Source organism: Mustela erminea, chromosome 18, assembly GCF_009829155.1.
Source record: "Mustela erminea isolate mMusErm1 chromosome 18, mMusErm1.Pri, whole genome shotgun sequence".
NCBI classification, from domain to species: Eukaryota; Metazoa; Chordata; class Mammalia; order Carnivora; family Mustelidae; genus Mustela; species Mustela erminea.
The window spans coordinates 32293032-32314504 of NC_045631.1; the positions used below are offsets into that span (position 1 = coordinate 32293032).

The 21473-nt window shown below is 39.4% G+C and overlaps 3 protein-coding genes across 10 annotated transcripts in view; 1 reads left to right on the forward strand and 2 right to left on the reverse strand.

Moving 5' to 3' along the window:
• Positions 1-10523, reverse strand: part of STXBP4 (syntaxin binding protein 4) — a 175559-nt gene extending 165036 nt beyond the window's left edge. For 3 of the 6 annotated variants that reach the window (XM_032319773.1, XM_032319771.1, XM_032319769.1), the window contains exon 1: positions 10416-10523. The gene's annotated coding sequence lies outside the window, so the exon portion shown is untranslated. Of the gene's footprint in view, positions 1-5527; positions 5568-10415 lie in introns of those variants that run through there. The other 3 variants (XM_032319774.1, XM_032319776.1, XM_032319770.1) reach the window with 2 other exon arrangements.
• A 30-nt stretch (positions 10524-10553) lies between these two features.
• On the forward strand, positions 10554-19528 carry LOC116577069 (cytochrome c oxidase assembly protein COX11, mitochondrial). The gene is made up of 4 exons (XM_032319780.1): positions 10554-10942; positions 14173-14328; positions 16164-16289; positions 16930-19528. Exons 1-4 carry the CDS (start codon positions 10580-10582, stop codon positions 17110-17112), a joined length of 828 nt encoding a protein of 275 aa, XP_032175671.1. The 5' UTR covers positions 10554-10579; the 3' UTR covers positions 17113-19528.
• Positions 17890-21473, reverse strand: part of TOM1L1 (target of myb1 like 1 membrane trafficking protein) — a 56643-nt gene continuing 53059 nt past the window's right edge. For 2 of the 3 annotated variants that reach the window (XM_032319779.1, XM_032319777.1), the window contains exons 15-16: positions 19136-19200; positions 17890-18560 (exon numbers count right to left, since the gene is read on the reverse strand). In XM_032319779.1, the coding sequence (XP_032175670.1) occupies positions 19137-19200 (64 nt within the window). In that variant the 3' untranslated portion in view covers positions 17890-18560; position 19136. The remainder of the gene's footprint in view (positions 18561-19135; positions 19201-21473) is intronic. The other variant, XM_032319778.1, reaches the window with a different exon arrangement.

A 21473-nucleotide genomic window follows, 5' to 3' on the forward strand; every position in this document is an offset into this window, starting at 1 on the left:
ATGAATAAATGGGAGAACCAGCATGTAAATGTTTGACAAATTTCTGGAAGACCAAAAAAGGATGGCGAGATGATAACTCATCAAGGAGGACCACAGAAGCTGAAAGCTAGGGGCAAGGCCTCCTAAACACTTTTTTTTTCTTTCCTTTTTTTTAGAAAAAGAATGTGCATGAGAGCAGGGGAGTGGAGTGGGGAGCAGACAGAGAAGGAGGGAGACGATCTGAAGTAGGTTCCATGCCCCGCACGTAGCCTCATGTGGGGCTCCCTCTCACAACACTGAGATCATGACCTGAGCCAAAATCAAAAGTCAGACACTTAACCAACTGGGCCACCCAGGTGCCCCGACTTCTTAAACATCTGTGAGCTGGAGCCCAGAGAGAGAAAATGAGAATATGTGTACGGTGTACTGGGTGAACGAACAGAGGTGGCATGCCATACCTCGAAGCTACTGCAGGGAAATCAATAACTCACCACACCAGTAACTGATTCAAAGCAAAATTCTGCCTCAAAATGCAGGAAGGAACCTGTCTTGCAGAATTCCAGAGAGGCCGAGGACTAACAAACCCAAAGTTCTAAGGAGAGCAAAACTAAGGCATAGAACTATAATCAAGGCAATCATCCCAGCTCTTCTCTAACTATTAAATGAGGAAGAAATCACAGATTCTGCTGTAAATCATTTGAATGGTCCTCTGGGAACCCAACATAGTGTTGTTCCACTGGCCTGAATGTTAAAATAAAATCCTGCTTCAACTTTCACAGTCTCTGTGGTAGCAAGCAACGGGAACAGGGGAAGCATGCAGATGAAAAGCGGCAGAGAAATGAAGCCAAAGTGAGTAAGATCCCCATCTAGTGGTAATTTTTCCTAACTGGACATAGAGTCCTCAAGTGATGAAACCTAACCTGGGTCTAATAGATATATTGTGGCTAAACTGTACATCAGATTTCATATAAGGTCAAACTTAACAAGGCATTTTAAAATATTACAATGAAATTTAAGTGTTTAAATTACTTCACTCCCTTAACATGCCTGACAGTGTCCTGAGTGCTGGAGGTGAGATTAAAAATCAAAGTCTGTTCCCAGAGAATAGTCAAGTAAACAGACATCAGGAAGGTGCTAAGTGCTCTGACAGTGGTGTGCGCAGAAGCGCTCTGAAAGCACCGATGAAGGCCACTCACCCAGAATGGAATCATCACTAAGCATCAATGTGGCCAGGCACCGTGTTAGAAGACTTTACCCTCCCTCAAAGGAGCCCCACAAGGCAGGTATTATTACATATTTATATTCATATAAATGAAAGGTATTTTCATAAATAAAAACCTCGTCATGGAGAAGCTATGTGACTTGTCCATGACCATAAGGCTAAGCAGTTTTATTTATTTTTCTTATTTTTATTTTTTTTTTGAAGATTTTATTTATTTATTTGACACAGAGAGACAGCACAAGTAGGCAGAGGAGCAGTTTGAGAGAGAGGGAGAAGCGGGCTCTCCACTGTGTAGGGAGCCCAAGGCAGGCCTCTATCCCAGGGCCCTGGGATCATGACCTGAGCCGAAGGCAGCTGCTTAACGGACTTGAGTCACCCAGGCACCCCAACAATTTTAAAGATTTTATTTATTTATTTGACAGACAGAGATCACAAGTAGGCAGAGAGGCAGGCAGAGAGAGGAGGGAGCAGGCTCCCTGCTGAGCAGGGGCTCGATCCCAGGACCCTGGGATCACCTGGGATCATAACCTGAACCGAAGGCAGAGGCTTTAACCCACTGAGCCATCCAGGTGCCCCAACCCCAACAATTTTAAAGTGCAATGTGAATCCAGTTCTCTCAAGCTCCAAACCCAACCTTTTTCCACTACAGCATGCTGAGAAACTGATTTATGTGGGAAAACATTCTCTGAAAATATAGGATGAGAGAGTATTAAGTACTAGTAGGCTGTCTGGAGATGGAGATGATACTGTTGATTAAACTAATAGATATTGGGCACCTGGGTGGCTCAGTGGGTTAAAGCCTCTGCCTTCAGCTCAGGTCATGATCCCAGGGTTCTGGGATTGAGCCATGCATCTGGGCTCTCAGCTCAGCAGGCTTCCTTTCCTCTCTCTCTCTGCCTGCCTCTCTGCCTAATAAATAAATAAAATCTAAAAAACAAAAAAACAAAAAACTAACAGAAATGGGCTTAATTTTATCCATCCAAATGGATAGTAGGATAATTTTATCCATATAGATGGATAATTTTATCCATCCAAATAAGCCAGGTATTCACTGTTGTATCTTTAAACCTTAAATAAATAAATAAATAAAATGCCATAAAATGCCTTTCCTTTCCCTTTCTTTTATTTATTCCCTATTCCTTCCTTTACAGAAGCTAGCAAGCCCCTCACCCAAAAGGGGTTCTGTGTTACAAACACACAGACAGACTGACACAAACACACACCAAACTTCACATTATTAATGAATGACACAGAGGGAAAACATTCTATTCTTTTACAAAAAATATGCCCATTCAAGGAAAATATACTGTTTTTCTAGTTTAATGACTCATAAGGGGGAAAATGTGAGGTCAGCAAGAAGAGAGAAAGTGGAACACTGAAGGAAAAAATCCTTGTTTCATACAATAAATCTATTCCAGAAAACTTAGAGCTTTACTTTGATTAAAAGTTTAAATTCTATATCATTAGAAAGCTCATTAGATAAAAAGCCCGCCCATCATGCATATGTTTGAATAACACTTAATAATTTATATTCGCCAAGAGACGGCATTCAATACTTTCTAAAACTGGTTCTTTTTACCAGACCAAAAATAGAGAAAATAAAAGGAAAGGGATAAAAACATCTGGCAGAAAAGATGGTAAACATTGACTTGATGAAATTACAGTATTGAATGAATAGTCATAATATTGATAGTGAAACAGGGTATCTTTTTAGTCTTTTAAAAATAGCTAATACATTCCAATGAGGTATATGTAATGGATGTATATGTCCATCTTAACTATCTCCACACCATTTCCACACACTTAAGTACTCACTGTTTGTGTTTCTTGTGAATACTTTAAGTCCTTTATGCATAAACAAATATGAATACATATTGACTCCTTTGCTTTTGTTTTGACTAAGAAAGTAGGTTACAGCCAGAACAAAGCATCTAGCTGTTCATGCTGAGCACTGTACAACCCCGAGGGTATGGGTCATATACATGATATAAACAGGTCCTCTGGTATTTTTTTTTTAATTAATGTACAACCTGGAATTATTTCCGTATTTTTGCATAGCATCCTAATTCTTTTTTATTTTTCTTTCTTAAGAGGGAGAATCTTAAGCAGGCTCCATGCCCAGATGTAGGGCTTGATCTCACAACCCTGAGATCTTGACCTGATCTCAAATCAAGAGTTGGACACTTAACTGACCGAGCCCAGGCAACTCCCCCAATTCTTATTTTTCATAGTGGCATGCATTCCATTTAATGGATGGACCATATTTATTTATTCCCTTATTGATAGATACTTAAATTGTTTCACATTTTTTGCTATTATAAACATGCTGTAATGAAACCCTATATATAGATCATATTGAATGTGTACAAATTGATCTGTATGACAAATTCACAAAAACAGATTATCAGCATTTACGCACACTTGATATTTTGACTGAAATTGCCAAACTGCCCCCAATCATCAAATGCCCTAATTTACCATCCCTCCAATAATAGTGCCTGATACTCCCAATTCTCAGCCACATGGTTTATTACATAATTACTGGATTTTTTTTTTTGACAATCTTAATGATAAAAGCGGGGGCGCCTGGGTGGCTCAGTTGGTTAAGCAACCGCCTTCGGCTCAGGTCACGGTCCCTGAGTCCTGGAATCGAGTCCCGCATCAGGCTCCCAGCTCCATGGGGAGTCTGCTTCTCCCTCTGGCCTTCTCGCCTCTCATGCCCTCTCTCACTGTCTCTCAAATAAATAAATAAAAATCTTAAAAAAAAAAAGAATTTGTTAATGATAAAAGCGGGATCTTAAGGTCTTAAGTCTGATGGGGCTGAACATTTGTTTTTATGTTTTAAGAACCATTTATATTTATACTTTTCTCGTCTAGGTATTTTAATCTTTTTGTTGTTTATTTAATGCCTTTAAAACATCTATTATTTACGTCAAGGTATCTAACAAGCTGCGTAGTTAAGGAACTCTAATGCCATTTAGTTGTTTTTCTAAAGTGAAAATGAACCAGAAGTAAAGGGAAGAAACACAAGGTGTGGCAACAAAGAAGGACAGAAATGTGGACTTACTACTAAACCCAAACAGTCCCTTCATCATCATCATCATCATCACCAGCACCACCACCACCACCCTGGGCATGGAGCCTGCTGAAGATTCTCTCTCTTCCTCTGCCCCTCCCCCACAGTCTCTATCCCCCCTCTCTTGGAGGATGGATGGAAGGAAGGAAGGGAGGGAGGAAGGAAGGAAATTAGTTCTTTCTGGTTCTGTCTCCTTTAATGTCATTTTCTTTTTACGTCATTTTCTTCTTTTATCTCCATTTGCTAAAATATCAGCAAATTTTGCAAGGTGAAAGAGAAAATACCATAGATCTGGTATGTACTAGAGAAAACTGGCTATGTCCTTTAAATAATTTCTCATAATTATTCCTTTGTAAGCAAACTGGCAAGCAGTAAAAATAAATAAAAGACACTTTTTCCCTGCTATAGTTTAGAAAGAAGTAAGTCTTATAGAAAAGAACTCGCAGTACCAACAGTGTGTAATGTTAATTTCCTCCCTCATTAACCATTTCTAGAATTCTCTTTGCTAGTAGTTGGTTATATATACACAAGAGCATTGCATTAGGAAGAGCTGTAGTTTAGAAGTTAAGATATCCAGATTGGAGTTCTATTTCTGCCGTCCACTAACCAAGGAACTCACTAAACGATTCCGCTCCCCAGTTTCGCTATATGTAGAATGATAAGATCATTCATAAAGTGATCTTTAAAGGTTCTTCTTTGGTTCTATGAATCAAAAATCTGATTCCTGGCTTACTAAACTACAAGCACCACAATAGTTTTTCAGGGGAGGACTTTCTTTTTAAAATGTGCATGCACCTCTAAGACCAGTCTTATCCGTGAATGGGATAAGGCAGCTGGCAGTCAGGTCATTTGGAAGGAACTGGAGGGAAGGAAAAAAAAAAAGGAGTTGGATAGTAAAATTTTACATTAAGGTAATTTCAAGAAAAGAGGAGAGAATGATGGTGCTCATTATCTAATAAATAATCTGTTTGGATTCTGGGACAGATAAGTTGGAAATGCTTGTATATATAGATTAACTGTCATTACTATTAAAACAATTGAACAGTTCTTACAAAGTTAGACCTATAGATTCAGCATTATACTTGAAGAGACAAAACAAAGTGTTTAGAAACTGTGGCAACCTTATCACAGCAGAGATTCTTTGAGATAGCGTTAGTATGTAAATAATTCCAGGGCTATATGATCAGGAACAGCTTCCTTTCCTGGGCTAGACTTAATTGATCTTTGAAAAATTTATGAAAGTGGGGCACCTGGGTGGCTCAGTGGGTTGGGCCTCTGCCTTCAGCTTGGGTCATGGTCTCCGGGTCCTGGGATTGAGCCCCGCATCAGGCTCTCTGCTCAGCGGGGAGCCTGCTTCCCCCTCTCTCTCTGCCTGCTGTGATCTCTCTCTGTGTGTCAAATAAATAAATAAAATCGTTTTTAAAAATTACATGAAAGTTTTAGAAAATCAAGATATAAAAGATCAAAGGCTTATTTTACTATCTCCTTTATTTTGTACCCAAAGACAATATTCTGCTAATGAACTTTTTTTCTTCCAAAAATCTAAGCAAAAAACAAAACAAAACAAAACAAAACAAAAAACTAAGCAGTTCAGGAATGCTGCTCATTCGCCCTGGGGGTGGACACACAGCAACAGCCCGTAACACACCCACAGCCCTGTGGGAAACACTGGAAAACTGCTTGAAAGGAGGAGTCCTAAGCTCAGGGGCTCTTCATCAGAGCAAGAGCTCACTGCTCTCCGAAGTTTCCCTACACTAGCAAATGGCCTTCTGCTTGCTTTCACTGGTGCAGTCGTCCCCCAAACATTTTACTCAGTACAACCATGTGCACTATGCTGGTGCTTGTGATAATATGGTGTACCAGAAAAGGTCCCTGCTCTTATGGCATCTACATTCTAGTGTTGAGAGAAAAAATACTAAAAAAGGAAACAACAAAACAAGCTGGATTTCAGATACACAAATGTGACTGGACAGAGAAGGGCTGATTTAGATTGGGTAGTGGTGTTCCAGCTGAGATCCAAATGATAGGTCAGCAAGGAGAAAAACTGAGGAACAAAGTGTCCAGGGAAGAGAAAAGGTCTCAAGGAAGCAAAATAGGTTTGGGGTGTTTACACACAAAAAGAAGTGTGGCTGGACCATGGTGAATGTGGGGAGAGAGAAATAGCAGATAAAATTCAGGAAGCAGGCAGGGTCTAACTGACCCAGGCTCTTATGGGCCACGGTAAGGAGCCTGGATTTTGTTTGATGTTATTTCATATACCCTGACTATTCTCAGGACACCTGAGTTTGCCTTTTGCCTTATCTCTTACCTTTCACTTCCTGAGATTCAGCTCTCTGCTTTTGCATTTTCCCTAGTTTTCTGCTTCTGCCTTTAACTCTGCTTATCTCAGGAAGGCTGACCTGGCTTTATCCTGAATTATGTTAAAATCTCATTCCAGAGATGCCTGGGTGGCTCAGTGGGTTAAAGCCTCTGCCTTTGTTTCAGGGTCCTGGGATTGAGCCCCGCAATGGGCTCTCTGCTCAGCGGGAGGCTACTTCCCCCCATCTCTGTCTCTGACTGCCTCTCTGCCTATTTGTGATCTCTGTCAAATAAATAAATAAAATATTTTATAAAAAAAATAAAAATTTTTTAAATGTCATTCCCGCTATTTGGGGCAAAGGGCCCTTTTAAAAGGAGGGTCTTATGTGACTGCACAGGTCACCTATCCACAAAGCTGGCCCTCATCTTAATAAATATTTTTTTAAAAATGCCTTCTATGGATGGATGATTTCTGCTCTCATTTCACCTGATCTATCAAATATATAAACTTTTCCAAGATCTTTTAAATAGAGTAGCTCCTCAAACATGTGGCTTAAAGGAAGCTGCCAGGAAATAAGAAACTAGGATATCAAGACTTACTGAGACAACTTCATGATGTCACTGCCATCGCTAAAAACTGTGATGATCCAGCTTATTCTCAAACAAACTATAACTCACTTGTTCTTACTACTTATTGAGAGGCATAATTCTTCCTCTTATAGGTATAAGGACATTATTATATAGAAGCCAAATAAGAGTTGTTAGTACTTTTGGAATAACTGCTAGATGGTTCACATTGCCTAGTGGATCTAGTTTTATTAGGCAAATAGCTAAGAAATGCAGCTATGTTACTAACACATTAAGATTTAACTAGAAATTTCCTTAGTTTATAATACGCATTACAAATACTAAAAAATGTAAATACAAACCACATTTTTAACATGATACATCTTTATAATCTTTAAGTTTTCATAAAGCCTGTCAACCAATAATCAGATAAGAAAATGTGTGACTATCAGGGGGCTTGGGTGGCTCAGCCAGTAAGTCTGCCTTCCGCTCAGGTCATGATTCTGGAGTCTCAGGATGGAGTCCTGCATGGGGCTTCAGCTTAGCAGGGAAACTGCTTCTCCCTCTACCCTCCCCATCTTGTGCTTTCTCACTCACTCTCTCTCACATAAATAAATAAAACTTTTAAAAATATATTTTAAAAAAAAGGAAGAAAATGTGTGACTATCAAATGGTTTCTCTTTCTTTTCCCCCCCAATTTTTCCCCCCTTCACCCATTTTGCTCACCTCCAGCCCCCCAAATGGTTTGTATAACAACCAATTTTACCTATTATGTAAAACTGGACATGATCATAGCTAATTAGGAAGGGTTCACAATGTTTAGTTACTTACTGCTAAAGAATGATATAAATGAAAGGTGCCAAGTCTGAAATGTCAGTCCAGCCTCTCATATTTTAAGTTTGTAATCAACATCTCTACCTGCAGAACAGGGTTGTACTAACCTTGCCCTGAGGTGCTCCTATTCCATTCACGGTAGAACTCATTACTTAGCATTAGTTATCATAATGATTTGTGCAATCTCGCAAGCATACTCAGACTCAAGAGAATTATAGCTAATACCATTTTACTGCTATCAAGATTACCTTGGAAAGGAATAGTTTCATTTGTAATTACAAAACAAAATAAAGGATGCCAAGACAAAGACACTATTACTGATACATTTATACCACTACCTGATGCTACATGGAAGGTGTGCCTGGAGGAAAAAAATGGTTAAGGGAATGTATTGTTGGTTTTAGTGACATTAATGTTTGCCATCAGGTCTGAGTCTATGCTGTTAAGAAACTCAATATATGACAGGTCTTGTCCTGAAAAAGCTGACAATCTGGTATAAGAACTAAGGTAAGTACAGATGAAAAGATTTTCAAACATAAAACAATACAAATAAATCTGCAGAATCATAGCATCTTGGTGTTTGTGCCACAGCAGGAATGAGTCAGAAAATACCTGGATCTTAGTGGCTTTGCAATTTTCTGGCCCTGTGACTACAAGTTAATCAATTACTCATACTCACTCAAGGTGACCACCATTACTCACCTCAACTGCCTCCTAACTGCTCTATTTCCATTTTTACCCCCTCCCTTTAATGGGTTCTCCACAGCATAACCAAGGTCTTTTTTAAAAAGTGTGAATCAGGGGCACCTAGGTGGTCCAGTGGGTTAAAGCCTCTGCCTTCGGCTCAGTTCATGATCCCAGTGACCTGGGATCGAGCCCCACAACGGGCTCTTTGCTGAGCAGGAGGCCTGCTTCCGCTCCTTCTCTCTCTGCCTGCCTCTCTGCCTGCTTGTGATCTCTGTTTGTCAAATAAATAAATAAAAATCTTAAAAAAATGTGAATCAGATCATATCACTTGTATGCTTCAACCTAAACTCTGTAGTAATTCAAACCCTTGGACATGGCTTATAAAAGACTCTGTATTATCTGGCCCCTAATAATACCTTTTGACCTTATTTCCTACTACTTTCCTCCAAGCTCACTATGCTAGGAACACAGAGGCCTCATTTGTTCTGCAGTGCTACTAGCTCTTACTTGCCTCTGGGCCTCTGCACAGCTTGGAACTGTCATTGTGCAAGTAGGCTCCTTATCATGATTCAGGACTAGGCTCAAATGTCACATTTTCAGAAAGACTTCACTACCTCTTCTCATTATTATTCTCAATCACACTATCCTCTTCTATTGTCTCACTGTACTGATTGTTATCTGAAATTCCCTCATTTATATATCTGTTACTTGATTATCTCCAGAGTCCCCCAGGAGGAAGTACACTTCAGAAGAGAAGTGGCTGTGTTTGCCTTTCTCTGTGCTGTAGTCCCAGCAGCTTGAGCAAGGTCTGGGCCATAGAAAAGTGCAATAAATAAATTGTTTTTTTTTTTTTAAATTAAATTAATGTTATTTATGTATGCTTCAGGCTTTGCGTCTCCTCATCTGTAAAAAAGGGGATAATTATACCTGCACCACTCATTAGAAATAGAGTCTAACATTTACTAAATTTTTACTATATCTCAAGGAGAGTGAAAAATCACTTTATATGCATATTCTCATACTATTTCCATTTTACTAATAAGGTCGCCACTTCTTACAGAGGTGAAATAACTGGCCTAAGGACACAAGGTGATAGTGGGACGCGGGTATGACCCCAGAGCTGAACCTCAGAATGTGGGCTTTTCTCCACTCTTTGATAGTTTCTAGAAGGATGTTTCCTTCCATTACAGCAAAAGAGGCTGTGCCGTCTGCTCCCCTGAGGTCCTACTTTGTTTGTCCTGTGCGTCAAGCGGAGAAAGGTATTACATCCCCCAAAGGGTTCTTTCCCAAGATGAATATCCCCATTTCTTTCAATCCTTCCTTAAAGCATCTTCATGCCTTGGTCATTGTCCTCTGGACAAACTCGTTTGACAACGTCTCTCTGCTCCAGAACTGGTTATTTTAACTGAACAAATGGTTAAGGGGCATCAGCGACGAGGCAGCCGATTCCCAGCGGCTGAGATAATGCAGATGTGCGAGTGTAGTTGTGCGCTGTGGTGAACACAGGCAGGCTTCCTGGAGGAGGTGATCCCTGCGCTCAAGTCCAGGGCAGTAAGCAGCGGTAGGAGGCTGAGGGCCGCTAGGTCGAAACAAAAGATGGTGCAGTGAGTTTAAGACGACCTGGGACACAAGCTCAAAGGATGATGTGTTTGCACCTCGCGGAGCGCATGGCGTTTTCCTAAAAGTAACTTTGAAAAGCACTGGAGGGAAGCAAAGTGGGAGGAACAGTCAAGGAGCAAAACGCGAACTTACCCGTAATCCGGTAACCCGGCCTCCGTAGCCCGACTGCCAGCGCCACCACCTGAGGAGTCCTGTAGCCAGAGCAGCGGCAAGCTCCTCCCAGTTGTCGCGAGACTGGCCAGGCATCGCGAGATCTGTCTTCTCGTCTCGGATGCCAGGAGCTCTCTCTGGGCGCTATGGGAGGACTCTGGCGTGGGGCATGGAGGCGCGTTACCTTCTGTGGCTGGCGCTGGAGTCACCCTGGGTCCCCGACCAAGGTTGCCGAGAGCGCAGCACCGTTTCTCAGGCCGGGAAGGAGTGGGACAGGAAGTGCTGAGAGGGGGCTGAGGCGGCTTGGGACATGGAGGCGCCCGAACCCGGGCCCAGACCTGGCCCTGCAGGCGCCGCGGCGGCCGAAGAGCACGAACCCTTTCACACGCGCGCAGGAGGAGGACTGGCGGCGTCGGAACAAGACGGTCCTCACGTACGTGGCCGCCGCCGCCGTGGGCATGGTGGGGGCGTCGTACGCCGCCGTGCCCCTTTATCGGCTCTATTGCCAGGTAGGGGGCGGTGCTGCCTCCTGGGTGCTGTCATAGGCAGGGGGTGCGGAGGTCCCTAGGCAGCGATCGCTCCTCCGTGTCGCGTGGAAGGGCCTGAGGTTGGCCACCAGAGGGGAAACAGGCTTTAAAAAGTACTTTCCCGGGCTCACCGGAAGCAGTTAGTGGTAAAGCTACAAGTAGAACCCAAGCCCCTGTAGCGGTCGTGCTTACCCCGACCACACTGGAGTGGAATTCCCTATCTCCGAGCTGCACTACCGAAGACCTCCGCAGCCTATACTTGGCTCTCCACCAATCGGCCTTACCCTTTGGCTGCTCACGCACGTGTTCTTTTATAAAATGTGAGTTACTGGAGTACCTTCCTTCCGTGCACCATATATGGTTTCTGTGCGATGGTTAACCCTGGAAGTGGGAGTATGCTTGTCAGTCGGGCTTAAGCTGGAAGTACTTTTAATCCCTACAAAGGCATGAGTCGGGCGTTTGGGGCTTCCCTCCAGTGTTGATACATAAGTGTAATCTGCTTACCCAGGGCCCCCTTTTAGATCAGAAACCCTAATTCAGTTCGTCGGGTGTGGTCCCCCAGAGAACCAGCGTCCCATCATCACCTGGGGGCTTGAGTGCACATTACCAAGTCAAGCTCCAGAGCTACTGCATCAGAAACTCTGCAAGAGGGGCCCGGCAATCTGCGCTTTAAATAAGTCGCCTAGCTGTGTTTGATGCAGACTAGTATTTGAGAACCATAAGCAAAGGCAAACTTTACTACGTATTTCACATATATTCTTAAGAATTAAGGGATTAATTAATAGTTTGCTGTTTTGGCTAGGCATTAGGTTCACTAGTGGAGCTGCTTTAATAAATGTGTTTTGGGGCTCCCTCACCCCAGAGATTCTGATTAGGTCTGGGAAGGGGCCAGGAATTTCTGTTTAAGAAACAAAAGTGAGAGCTACGTTCATGTCATTCACTGAGTGTTTGATAGTGGTTCTCCCAACTTTGTTGTTGGGGGTGGGGGGGTTCATCCGGAGAGCTTTTAAAAATCCTGACACCCAGGTCACATCCCTAACCGGTTAAATCAGAATGTCTCCCAGAAGGAGTCCGGCATTTGTAACTCTTTAAAGATTCCTCAGGTTTCCCAGTGTGTAGCAGAGTTTGGGAATCACTGCTTAACTGCCTGTATTGTTAATGCCTCGCTTACTTCTCTTCTCCTTTTGGACATGAACGTGCTATTTTCCATAATGACTAAAACAGCAGAAGTCTAAAGGACTTTTCAGTCTCCTAATATTAGTATTTATGCGGTATGCAGTAGCTTAATTTGGGAGGATGAGTATAGAATGTGAATTAGTTTTAATCAGAGGGCACTCTGGACCTAGCATGGACCCCCAAACTGGCAGGTAGTTAAATTGTAAAACTGAATCCAAAATAGCAAGTATAAATCTCCACAAACCATGAGGGGAGAAGGGGGTCAGTTTTATTTTCAGGGAATATTTAGTAACATCTGAAGACATTTTTGGTTGTCATAACTTGGGAGGTGAGCAGGGAAGGTCCTACTGATGTCCTAGTGCATAGAGGCTATGGATGCTGCTGAATGTTCAATACTGCACAGAACAGACACTTCCCCCGCCTCCCCCACCAAAAAAACCCAGAAAAACCCAAAGAATTATCCAACCTGAAATGCCCTTAGTGCCAAAGTTGAGAAACCCCGGGTTTCACACTTAAGTGAATGACAGTATTTTGTGCATGTGTGTGCAGATGCAGGGCAGGATAGTAAAAATTGTAATTTGTAATCCTAAACTTAAATCAAGTTGGACTTTACACGGTGACATTTCCTAAAGAGCCTTTTTTTTTTTACTTTTGGAGTCACAGAACTTTAGAGCCAAAAATAAGGAGTTATATAAAGTTTAATACAGTGACCACACATTTAATGAATATGGAAGATATAGCCCCCCAAAGTAAGATTTATTCAGTTCTTGGAGCTAGTTAGTAGCAGAAGTAGACTAGAGCCCAGGACATATTTTCATTGCCCTTTTCTGTTCTTAAGTTATCTAATTATCAGATTTGCAAATTTGAAGAATCTATATGCAAAGACTGTCTGTCAGAATACATTAAGGAATCTTTACTCAAGTGACTCAAATTCTTCAGGAGTTATGTCTTAAAACTTAAGCACTATATATATGTTTATAAAAAATTAAAAATTAAAAAAAAAACAAACTTAAGCACTATAGCTCTCTTGGGCAGAAGAATTTACTTATCAAACAGGATAAAGGCTTACCCTAGCAGCTTACAGGTTTATAATGTAATTCAATAATGTTGTAGGGCAGTTGAGTGCAGTTAGTTGACTTGTGTAATACATGGAAGATAGTAATACTACATTTTGCTGGGAGTCTTCCCCTAGCCTCAAATTTGGTATTTTTTTCCTAGTATAGTAACAGATTAATTATCCGGAGACCAGAATTCTGGCAACCTCAAGCATCAGAAGAATGATGACCCTGGAAGTAAGGATTTTTCTTTTTAAACATCTCTGATGATAAGGAGATAATTAATGGCAATGAAGATAGGCAAGAAATGTCAGACACAGATTATTCTGTTGTCTTGTGATTTATTCAGTTGCCAAAGGGATCAGTTTTTCTGATTAACCAATGATATTTATAAAAGCTATACTATACAAAGTACAGAAAAAAATTACAAAAACATTTACCAACATGGAAAAATACTTATGATGCTTGAGAAAAGCAGAATACAAAAGTGAAACTACAAACTAATCTATGCTATTAAAATCATGATATGGAAAAGAATGAGCTAGGACTATGGGTAATAGAATTAGTTTCATTGAAATGATAGGGCCGTGGTAGTTTTTTTACTTCTGTTAATGATTAGTAGTGTATATGAAGCACTAGCAATACATAGAAGTATGTTTACTGGAAAGTTAAGCTAAAATTCTGAGCTATATATTATTGGTGGGGAATGTGCTTTCTCTCAAATGACTCATTTTTTTACTATGTCCAATAACCAAGTGATTACTGAAAAAATAAAGTGACTAACAAATAGAGGCCCTTGACACCCCAAAGGTGGTCAAGCCATTGACACATTAATAGGAAGTGGCCAGTGACAGTATATAAACTGGGCTTCTACTAGATTACTAAATTGTTTTTAAAATTTGTTTTTATCCAATAAACCATCACCTGAAAGTATTATTTGACATATTACCCTGTAATATTCTTAATATCTTTAATACCTAGACTACTGGTCTTGGAGGATCAGCAGTAGCAGGTCATGCATCAGACCAGATTGAAAACATGGTGCCTGTTAAGGATCGAATTATTAAAGTCACCTTTAATGCAGATGTGCACGCAAGTCTCCAGTGGAATTTTAGACCGCAGCAAACAGAAATATATGTAAGTGACTATAAGTAGTTATTAAGATTATTTTTTTCATTTTAAAATTTATCGTCACTTAAACTGTTTAACAATTTAGGGAACACTTATGTAAACTTAATCTCAAAATACTAAGACTCCATTAATGTAATTGTTTTATTCTCACAGACTACTTTTGACAGTGCCCTATACAATGTAACAGTATACTGTATGATACTGTAGTAAAAGTCAGTTTGGAATGATGGAAAATGTCATTTGTTCTTATTAGAGTCATATTAAGAATTCACTCTCTTTGCTATGTGGTTAACTTTCCCTCAGGTATAGATAAGGGGGAAAGGTTGAAAATCATTGATTACTATGAAAAGTAGTTTACTGATTTATATAAAAAATATGCCTGTATCAAAAAAAATTGAGAAACTTTGAAGTAATCATATTAGTCGTGTTCTACTTCAGAAAAGCTATACCTTAAAAGTTTCCTAAAATCTTGACTAACTGGAATCCTAGATGATTTAACTGAAATTATTTCATGAACTGAGGAATAGTCAGAAATGCTTCATTATGACCCTTACTGGAAAACCTTTATAAATATTGGTGTCTCCCCAGGTTAGTGAACATTACTGAATCTCTTCAATGATTGAAGGTTTTATAGGTTATGATCTTTAATATTCTAATCACATAGTAGTGTTTAAGATATTAGTATCTGAATGGTATAAATGACAGAATCTTTTGGAAATCCATTTTTTTAAAGCCTTGCAAGTTTTAAAAATGTGTTCTCTCAAAAAGAGTATTCATGCTTTTTGGTTAAATAAAAGTTCTATTCAGTCAGTTTTATTCTGGTTATAAGCTCAATTTGCTCTAGTTGGTAACTTAGTGTATTTGGTATCAGTGTTAAGAAATCAGGTTTGGGGGTGCCTGGGTGGCTCAGTGGGTTAAAAAGCCTCTGCCTTTGCTCAGGTCATGACCCCAGGTACCTGGGATTGAGCCCCATATCAGGCTCTCTGCTCAGCAGGCAGCCTGCTTCCTCCTCTCTCTGCCTACTTGTGATCTCTCTCTGTCAAATAAATAAATAAAATCTTAAAAAAAAAAAAAAAAGAGGGGCACCTGGGTGGCTCAGTGGGTTAAGCCTCTGCCTTCGGCTCAGGTCATGATATCAGGGTCCTGGGATCGAGCCCCGCATCGGGCTCTCTGCTCAGCAGGGAGCCTGCTTCTCTCTCTCTCTGCCTGCCTCTCTGCCTGCTTGTGATCTCTGTCTGTCAAATAAATAAATAAAATCTTTAGAAAAAAGAAAGAAAAGAAATCAGGTTTGGGCTGTGATAGGCTTGGCTGTCCTTGAACATTTTAAGTAATTTAATTTGCAGATTATTACTTGGAGACCTGAGATATACAAAAGGACAAAGCACAATTAATAATGAATAGGGGGACGCCTGGGTGGCTCAGTTGGTTAAGCAGCTGCCTTCGGCTCAGGTCATGATCCCAGCGTCCTAGGATCGAGTCCCACATCGGGCTCCTTGCTCCGCAGGGAGCCTGCTTCTCCCTCTGACTCTGCCTGCCACTCTCTGCCTGTGCTTGCGCGCTCTCTCTCTCTCTGACAAATAAATAAAATCTTAAAAAAAAATAAATAATGAATAGGAAACTGGTTCCACTGACATATGCAAGTAAAAACTGAAAACCAGATATTAAAAAAAAGAAAGATATTCATGGGTAGTATTCACAATTTATTTTGCTGATCCTCAATATTAGTTTAGATAAAGTATTGTGGTCTGATGGATAGGGAAAATAATATGACTAATTTAATATAAGGGAAAGGAGGAGCTGTGAGATTTGAAATATTGATAATGTGTATTTCCTTAAAACAGGTAGTGCCAGGAGAGACTGCACTGGCGTTTTATAAAGCTAAGAATCCTACAGACAAACCAGTAATTGGAATTTCTACATACAATGTTGTACCATTTGAAGCTGGACAGTATTTCAATAAAATACAGGTACAGCTTATATATGCAAACTTTAGTATTAAACTTACTGCAGTGTTTAGTAGAAACTAATTTCCGAAAATTCATTTCTTCTAAACGTTAAACTTTTTTCCCATTGCTTAAACAGGTATGCAGAGGTTGAGATGAACCAAATTTTAATTTCTTTAAAATTAGAAGAGGAACAGGGTGCCTGGGTGGCTCAGTCAGTTAAGTGTTGGAGTCTTGATTTTGGTTCAGGTTATGATCTCAGGGTCATGGGATCAAGCCTGGCAGTGGGCTCAGTGCTCAGCTGGGAGTCTGCTCCAGATTCTTCTCCCACTCTCCATCGGCCCCCCCAACACCAATTTTGTTGAGTCTCTCTTTTTTTTTTTTTTGAATTTTTTAAGATTTTATTTATGAGTGAGAGCACGTGTGTGCATGCTCAAAAGTCGAGGGGAGGGGCAGAGGGAGAAGTAGACTCCCTGCTGAGCAGGGGGGAGCCCATTGAGTCTCAATTTAAAGCAAAAATCAAAAATACTGTCATTTCGTCTCAGAACTTAGATAATATTTAGTTATTTTTCTTATAATATTGCTCACTAAAGCCAAAAAATGGACCATTATTAATATTTCTATTCTAAAAGAAATTAAAGAAATATCTTTCTATAACTTCTAGTGCTTCTGTTTTGAGGAACAAAGGCTTAATCCACAAGAAGAAGTTGATATGCCAGTGTTTTTCTACATTGATCCTGAATTTGCTGAAGATCCAAGAATGGTGAATGTTGATCTCATCACTCTTTCCTACACTTTTTTTGAAGCAAAGGAGGGACAGCAGTTGCCAGTTCCAGGCTATAATTGAAGTCAGCACCTAAGTCCTGCTTCAGATTTGTGATTTTTGAAAAATCATGTATCTACTCTTCTCAGGGGAGAAATATCCTACAGTAATGTGAAGCTATTTTAAATATTATTTAATGCTGTATTTTTTTTTCTCAACTAATTTACCCTACTTAAAATTGAATGGTTTCTATCATAAGGAGTCCACATGCCTATTTGAATGTATGGCTTTTCAAAGCCATAGAGTAATACAAGTAATACTAAAAGTAATATTGATAAGTAATAATAAGAGAAACTCCTGTTTCTTAAATATGTAGGCATGGACTTGATGGTTCAGATTAATTCTATTTGCTCCCCTTACAGATTATTAGCCCTTCATACTTGTAGCAGTGAATATTTTTGTTATTCCTAGGGTTATCTATTTTAGACTCCAGGTCTTCTGCCCATTTTTATTATTTCTAAAATAGTCGGGTTACTACTTTTTTCTTTTATTGTGAATAGTCACTACTTTAAAAGCTCACGATGGAAGAAGAATCACTGAGCCCTAACAGCTTGCCTAGAGGTAACATACTGACTTCAGATTTGACTGTTTGTCCTTTAGGCCCTAGGGCTATTTTATATTCTGAAATTTTGGCATCATGAAATGAAATAAAATGCACAAATATATTAACTAGGATCATAGCATTTCCTTTGATAGTTCAGGTCCCTGAATGTTATAATATAAGTGTGGAATTGTGAAGACTCATATCAGAAGTTCTATGAATAAACTCTGTTAAAAAAAAAAAAAAAGACGTATTAATTGTTTTAATAGGAATCTGTCATTGTAATTTATGACATAAATGAATGCACAATTTATTCTAAATATTTTCTAGTAGTGTTTGTTCCAAATAGAGATCATCTAGTATTACAAAGAATTGTATTTAAAGGCAACTTCAATAAAGAGTCCAGTGACCTTTTCAAGGTATCTGAAATGTAAACTACAATCATGAAGGCTTTTACAAGTTATAATTCTAAACAAGTATTATTTATAAAAAGTACAAATTGACTTTTACATTCAACTTAGTTAAATGAAGGCACTCAATAGTCTTCATAATTATTTTGTAATAAAATAATCTTCATCTACTCTTATCACAGCTGTGTGAGGATTTCTTTTCTAAAAGTAGGAAGCCCTGTGAAACCGAAGCTGCTGTCATTAAACTAGTTGGCCTCAGTTTCTTCTGTTGAAGTTTTAAGTGAATATATGTTACAACCAAGTTCTTTTGAGATAAAGTTTAAACTGTGGTCTGGAAGCATAAATATTCCTGTGGAATTGTTACTCTTCTGTGAAGCTTCATTACTGCAGAGGAGAAATGTTCCACTAAGCTTCTGATGTGCTGGTAGGTCTTGTCTTCTGGGCCTCAAAGTTTCACAGGGTCTACCTTTTAGAGAATTGGCACCTTTAATGTAGTTAGTGAGCTGGTCATCCGCCTTCCCCTAGAATAGAAAGAATATAGCCGCCCTTCAACCTTTCCTTTTCTTTCCCCATTCCTACATAACAAGAGAGTTACAATGTAATGCAGAAAGGTGGGCATGTACTACTTCAATGGGGGTAGGTGTGAAGGGAATAAATAAGGTTAATGGGTTACTGATGGCCATGCATTCATTAGTAAATAAAATAGGATGACTGATATAACAAATAGGAAGAATCCAGGCCTATCTGGATGAGTAATGAGTGGGTTTCACCAGTTAGTAGATACTAACTGTATGTAAAAAATAAAGGTCTATTTCAGTGCTTAAGAAGTTTCTATTGATCATTATTTTTGTTAGCATTAATATTTCTGTACCATAAACCAACTTCTACATTCCAAAGGTTCATTATTTTTAGTAACAAGCTCACAAAAATTGTATTTCATTATAATTTGAGTGATTAGGAGAAACTTTTGTACTAAGATTTCACTCAAAGTGTCAGACTCAGATGGCCTTTATAAAATGTAAATACTGAAGAAAAGGGACAATTACACTGGAATTCTATAGAATGGGGAATGTATGTTGTATAAGTTGAAGTCTACCTCAGCAGTCACTTTGACTTTGAGCTCCTTTCTGCTGATGAACATCAATTTCTTCATAAACAGCTCTGAAACAAACAAACCATCATGGCAAAAGGGTTATTATATTTCAAAGTACTATTTTGGCTTTTAACTACCAACACCTTAACTAAAAATCTGCCATTTTAGGTATTCAGGCTGCATCAGTGAATAAAAACAGATCTCTGCCCTTGAAGCTTATATTACATTATAGCTTTCTTAGAGCGTAATGTAATTCCCATGCATCTTACAAATATGTATCTCGTATAACCAATTCATTTTAGTTGTGACTCAGTGAAAAATGTGGCTCAAATTTGGACAGTTTCCTCTCTGCTTTACCAAAAAAAAAAAAAAAAACCAAAACCAAAAAACAAAAAATTCAGTTTTTCCAGGTTTTAAAGCATTTAAAAATACTAACATTCTATCTTCTTAACCTATGTTATTACAGTCGAAACTCCTAAGCCCCCTTCAACTTACAAGTGTCATCTCTATACCTCTATACCTCATTTATAGTAATTTTTCATGGCATCGTTCAGTTCTTCTTATCTGTCTTACATAGGCCTATACCTAAGAAAACATCTAAACCTACAAATACAACATTGATACAGTATAGTAAAACATAGCTGGGGAAAGAAAATCTTATAAAAAAAATCGTAGTACTGCGAAGCCGTGTTCATCAACGTTACGAGGACCCAAGAGGGTCCAGAAATTTTAATGTATTTCCACAAAGCTATTTCAACTTCTTTCACTCCTCACATCTCTGGTCCCCCTCCTCTTACCACTCTTGGTCAGAAACCTCACTTAAAAGTAAATTAAATGCCGTGGTATGGAAACTCTCTCATCTCCCCATCACCAAATCTTCAAATCTTCATCTTCTTCACCTATACCATCTTTCTGGCTACACCTGGCTTCTCAAACATGTTACTCACTCAGTCTTCCCCCTTTTTGAACTTCTGGTCTCCCTATCTATTAGATCCTACTGGTCAGCATTCACAGATGCTCCATCATCTCCTATTTTCTAAAATAAGGGAGTCCTCAATCCCATGTCTACTTGGAGTGATCATCTCAGTAACCTCTAGCTACCAAGCCGTTGTCCACAATCCCTTCATATGGAAGTTTATAGTGTCCTCTACACTAACCATCCCTACTTCCTCCCTTCTGTTAACACACTAAAATCTGGCATCTCTCCCCATCAATCTAGCAAAACAGCTTACATCAAGGATTTCCTTCTACTTAATTCATTAACTAGTTTTCAGTCATCATATCCTCTTTGATAGTTCAACACAGCTGTATACTCCCTCCTGGTTTCCAAATTGCTCTTCCACATCTGCTAATAATAAGGTCCCTATTGCTCTCTTTGCTCTTGGCGTTAGCTGTTCATTTCCTTGAATGTACCCAAACTCTGTCTACTCACAGTCTTTGTACCTGTTGTTCCCAGGGCCTACAAAACTGATTCCCAAACTTGTCACCTGACTGATACTTGAAGGTCTCAACCTTATTGTCACTTCCTCAGGCTTTCTCTACCCCTCATTTAAATTAGTTCTACCTGTTACAATCTTTAAAGTCACCATGTTCTTTCATACCATTAACACGATCTGTAAATATATGTTTGCCCGTTTGCTTTCCTTTTTTTTTTTGAGTATGTTCCATGGAAACAGGGCTTGAATTAAGGACCCTGAGATCAAGCGTCAAGACACTTAACTGACTGAGCCACCCAGGTTCCCTGATTTCTTCTTCCACGCTAGATTTAACCTCCATGAGGATGGGGAGGACGCCTCTCACTCAACATTATAAATTAGGCATCAGTCATTGTCCTTGGCATATAGTGTTCAAGCATTTGCCAGATGAATCACGTGTACTTGTATGTATACAACATAAATATTGTACTCCTCCTATCAGAACAGAAATTCTTAACGTAGGGTTCATGGACAACTAGTGATGTGAAAATTCCACAACTTTTTCTACAAGGCTTTGTGGTTTTCCTTAGGCAGAATTTCCTAAGGTGAATTTTAATGGAATGAAACACCCTACCCCTCAGAAAGTAAGAACCACAATGGTAGAGGATTCCAAAGCTCCACTTCTTCAGCTTTTCTTCTCACTCTCTCTCAAATTTAATATCTGTTGCACTGCCATATCTACTTAAAATTTCCTAATTAACTGGAATATAATAAACTCCACTTCCTCTTTGGATGCTATGTGATTCTGATTCCTTAAGTGACAGATATATTCAGTGATACTTTATCAACCAGAATGACTTAGGGAAATTTTGCAATCCTACATTATGAAAAAAAATATTTAATGAACTTCTAGGGGCACCTGGGTG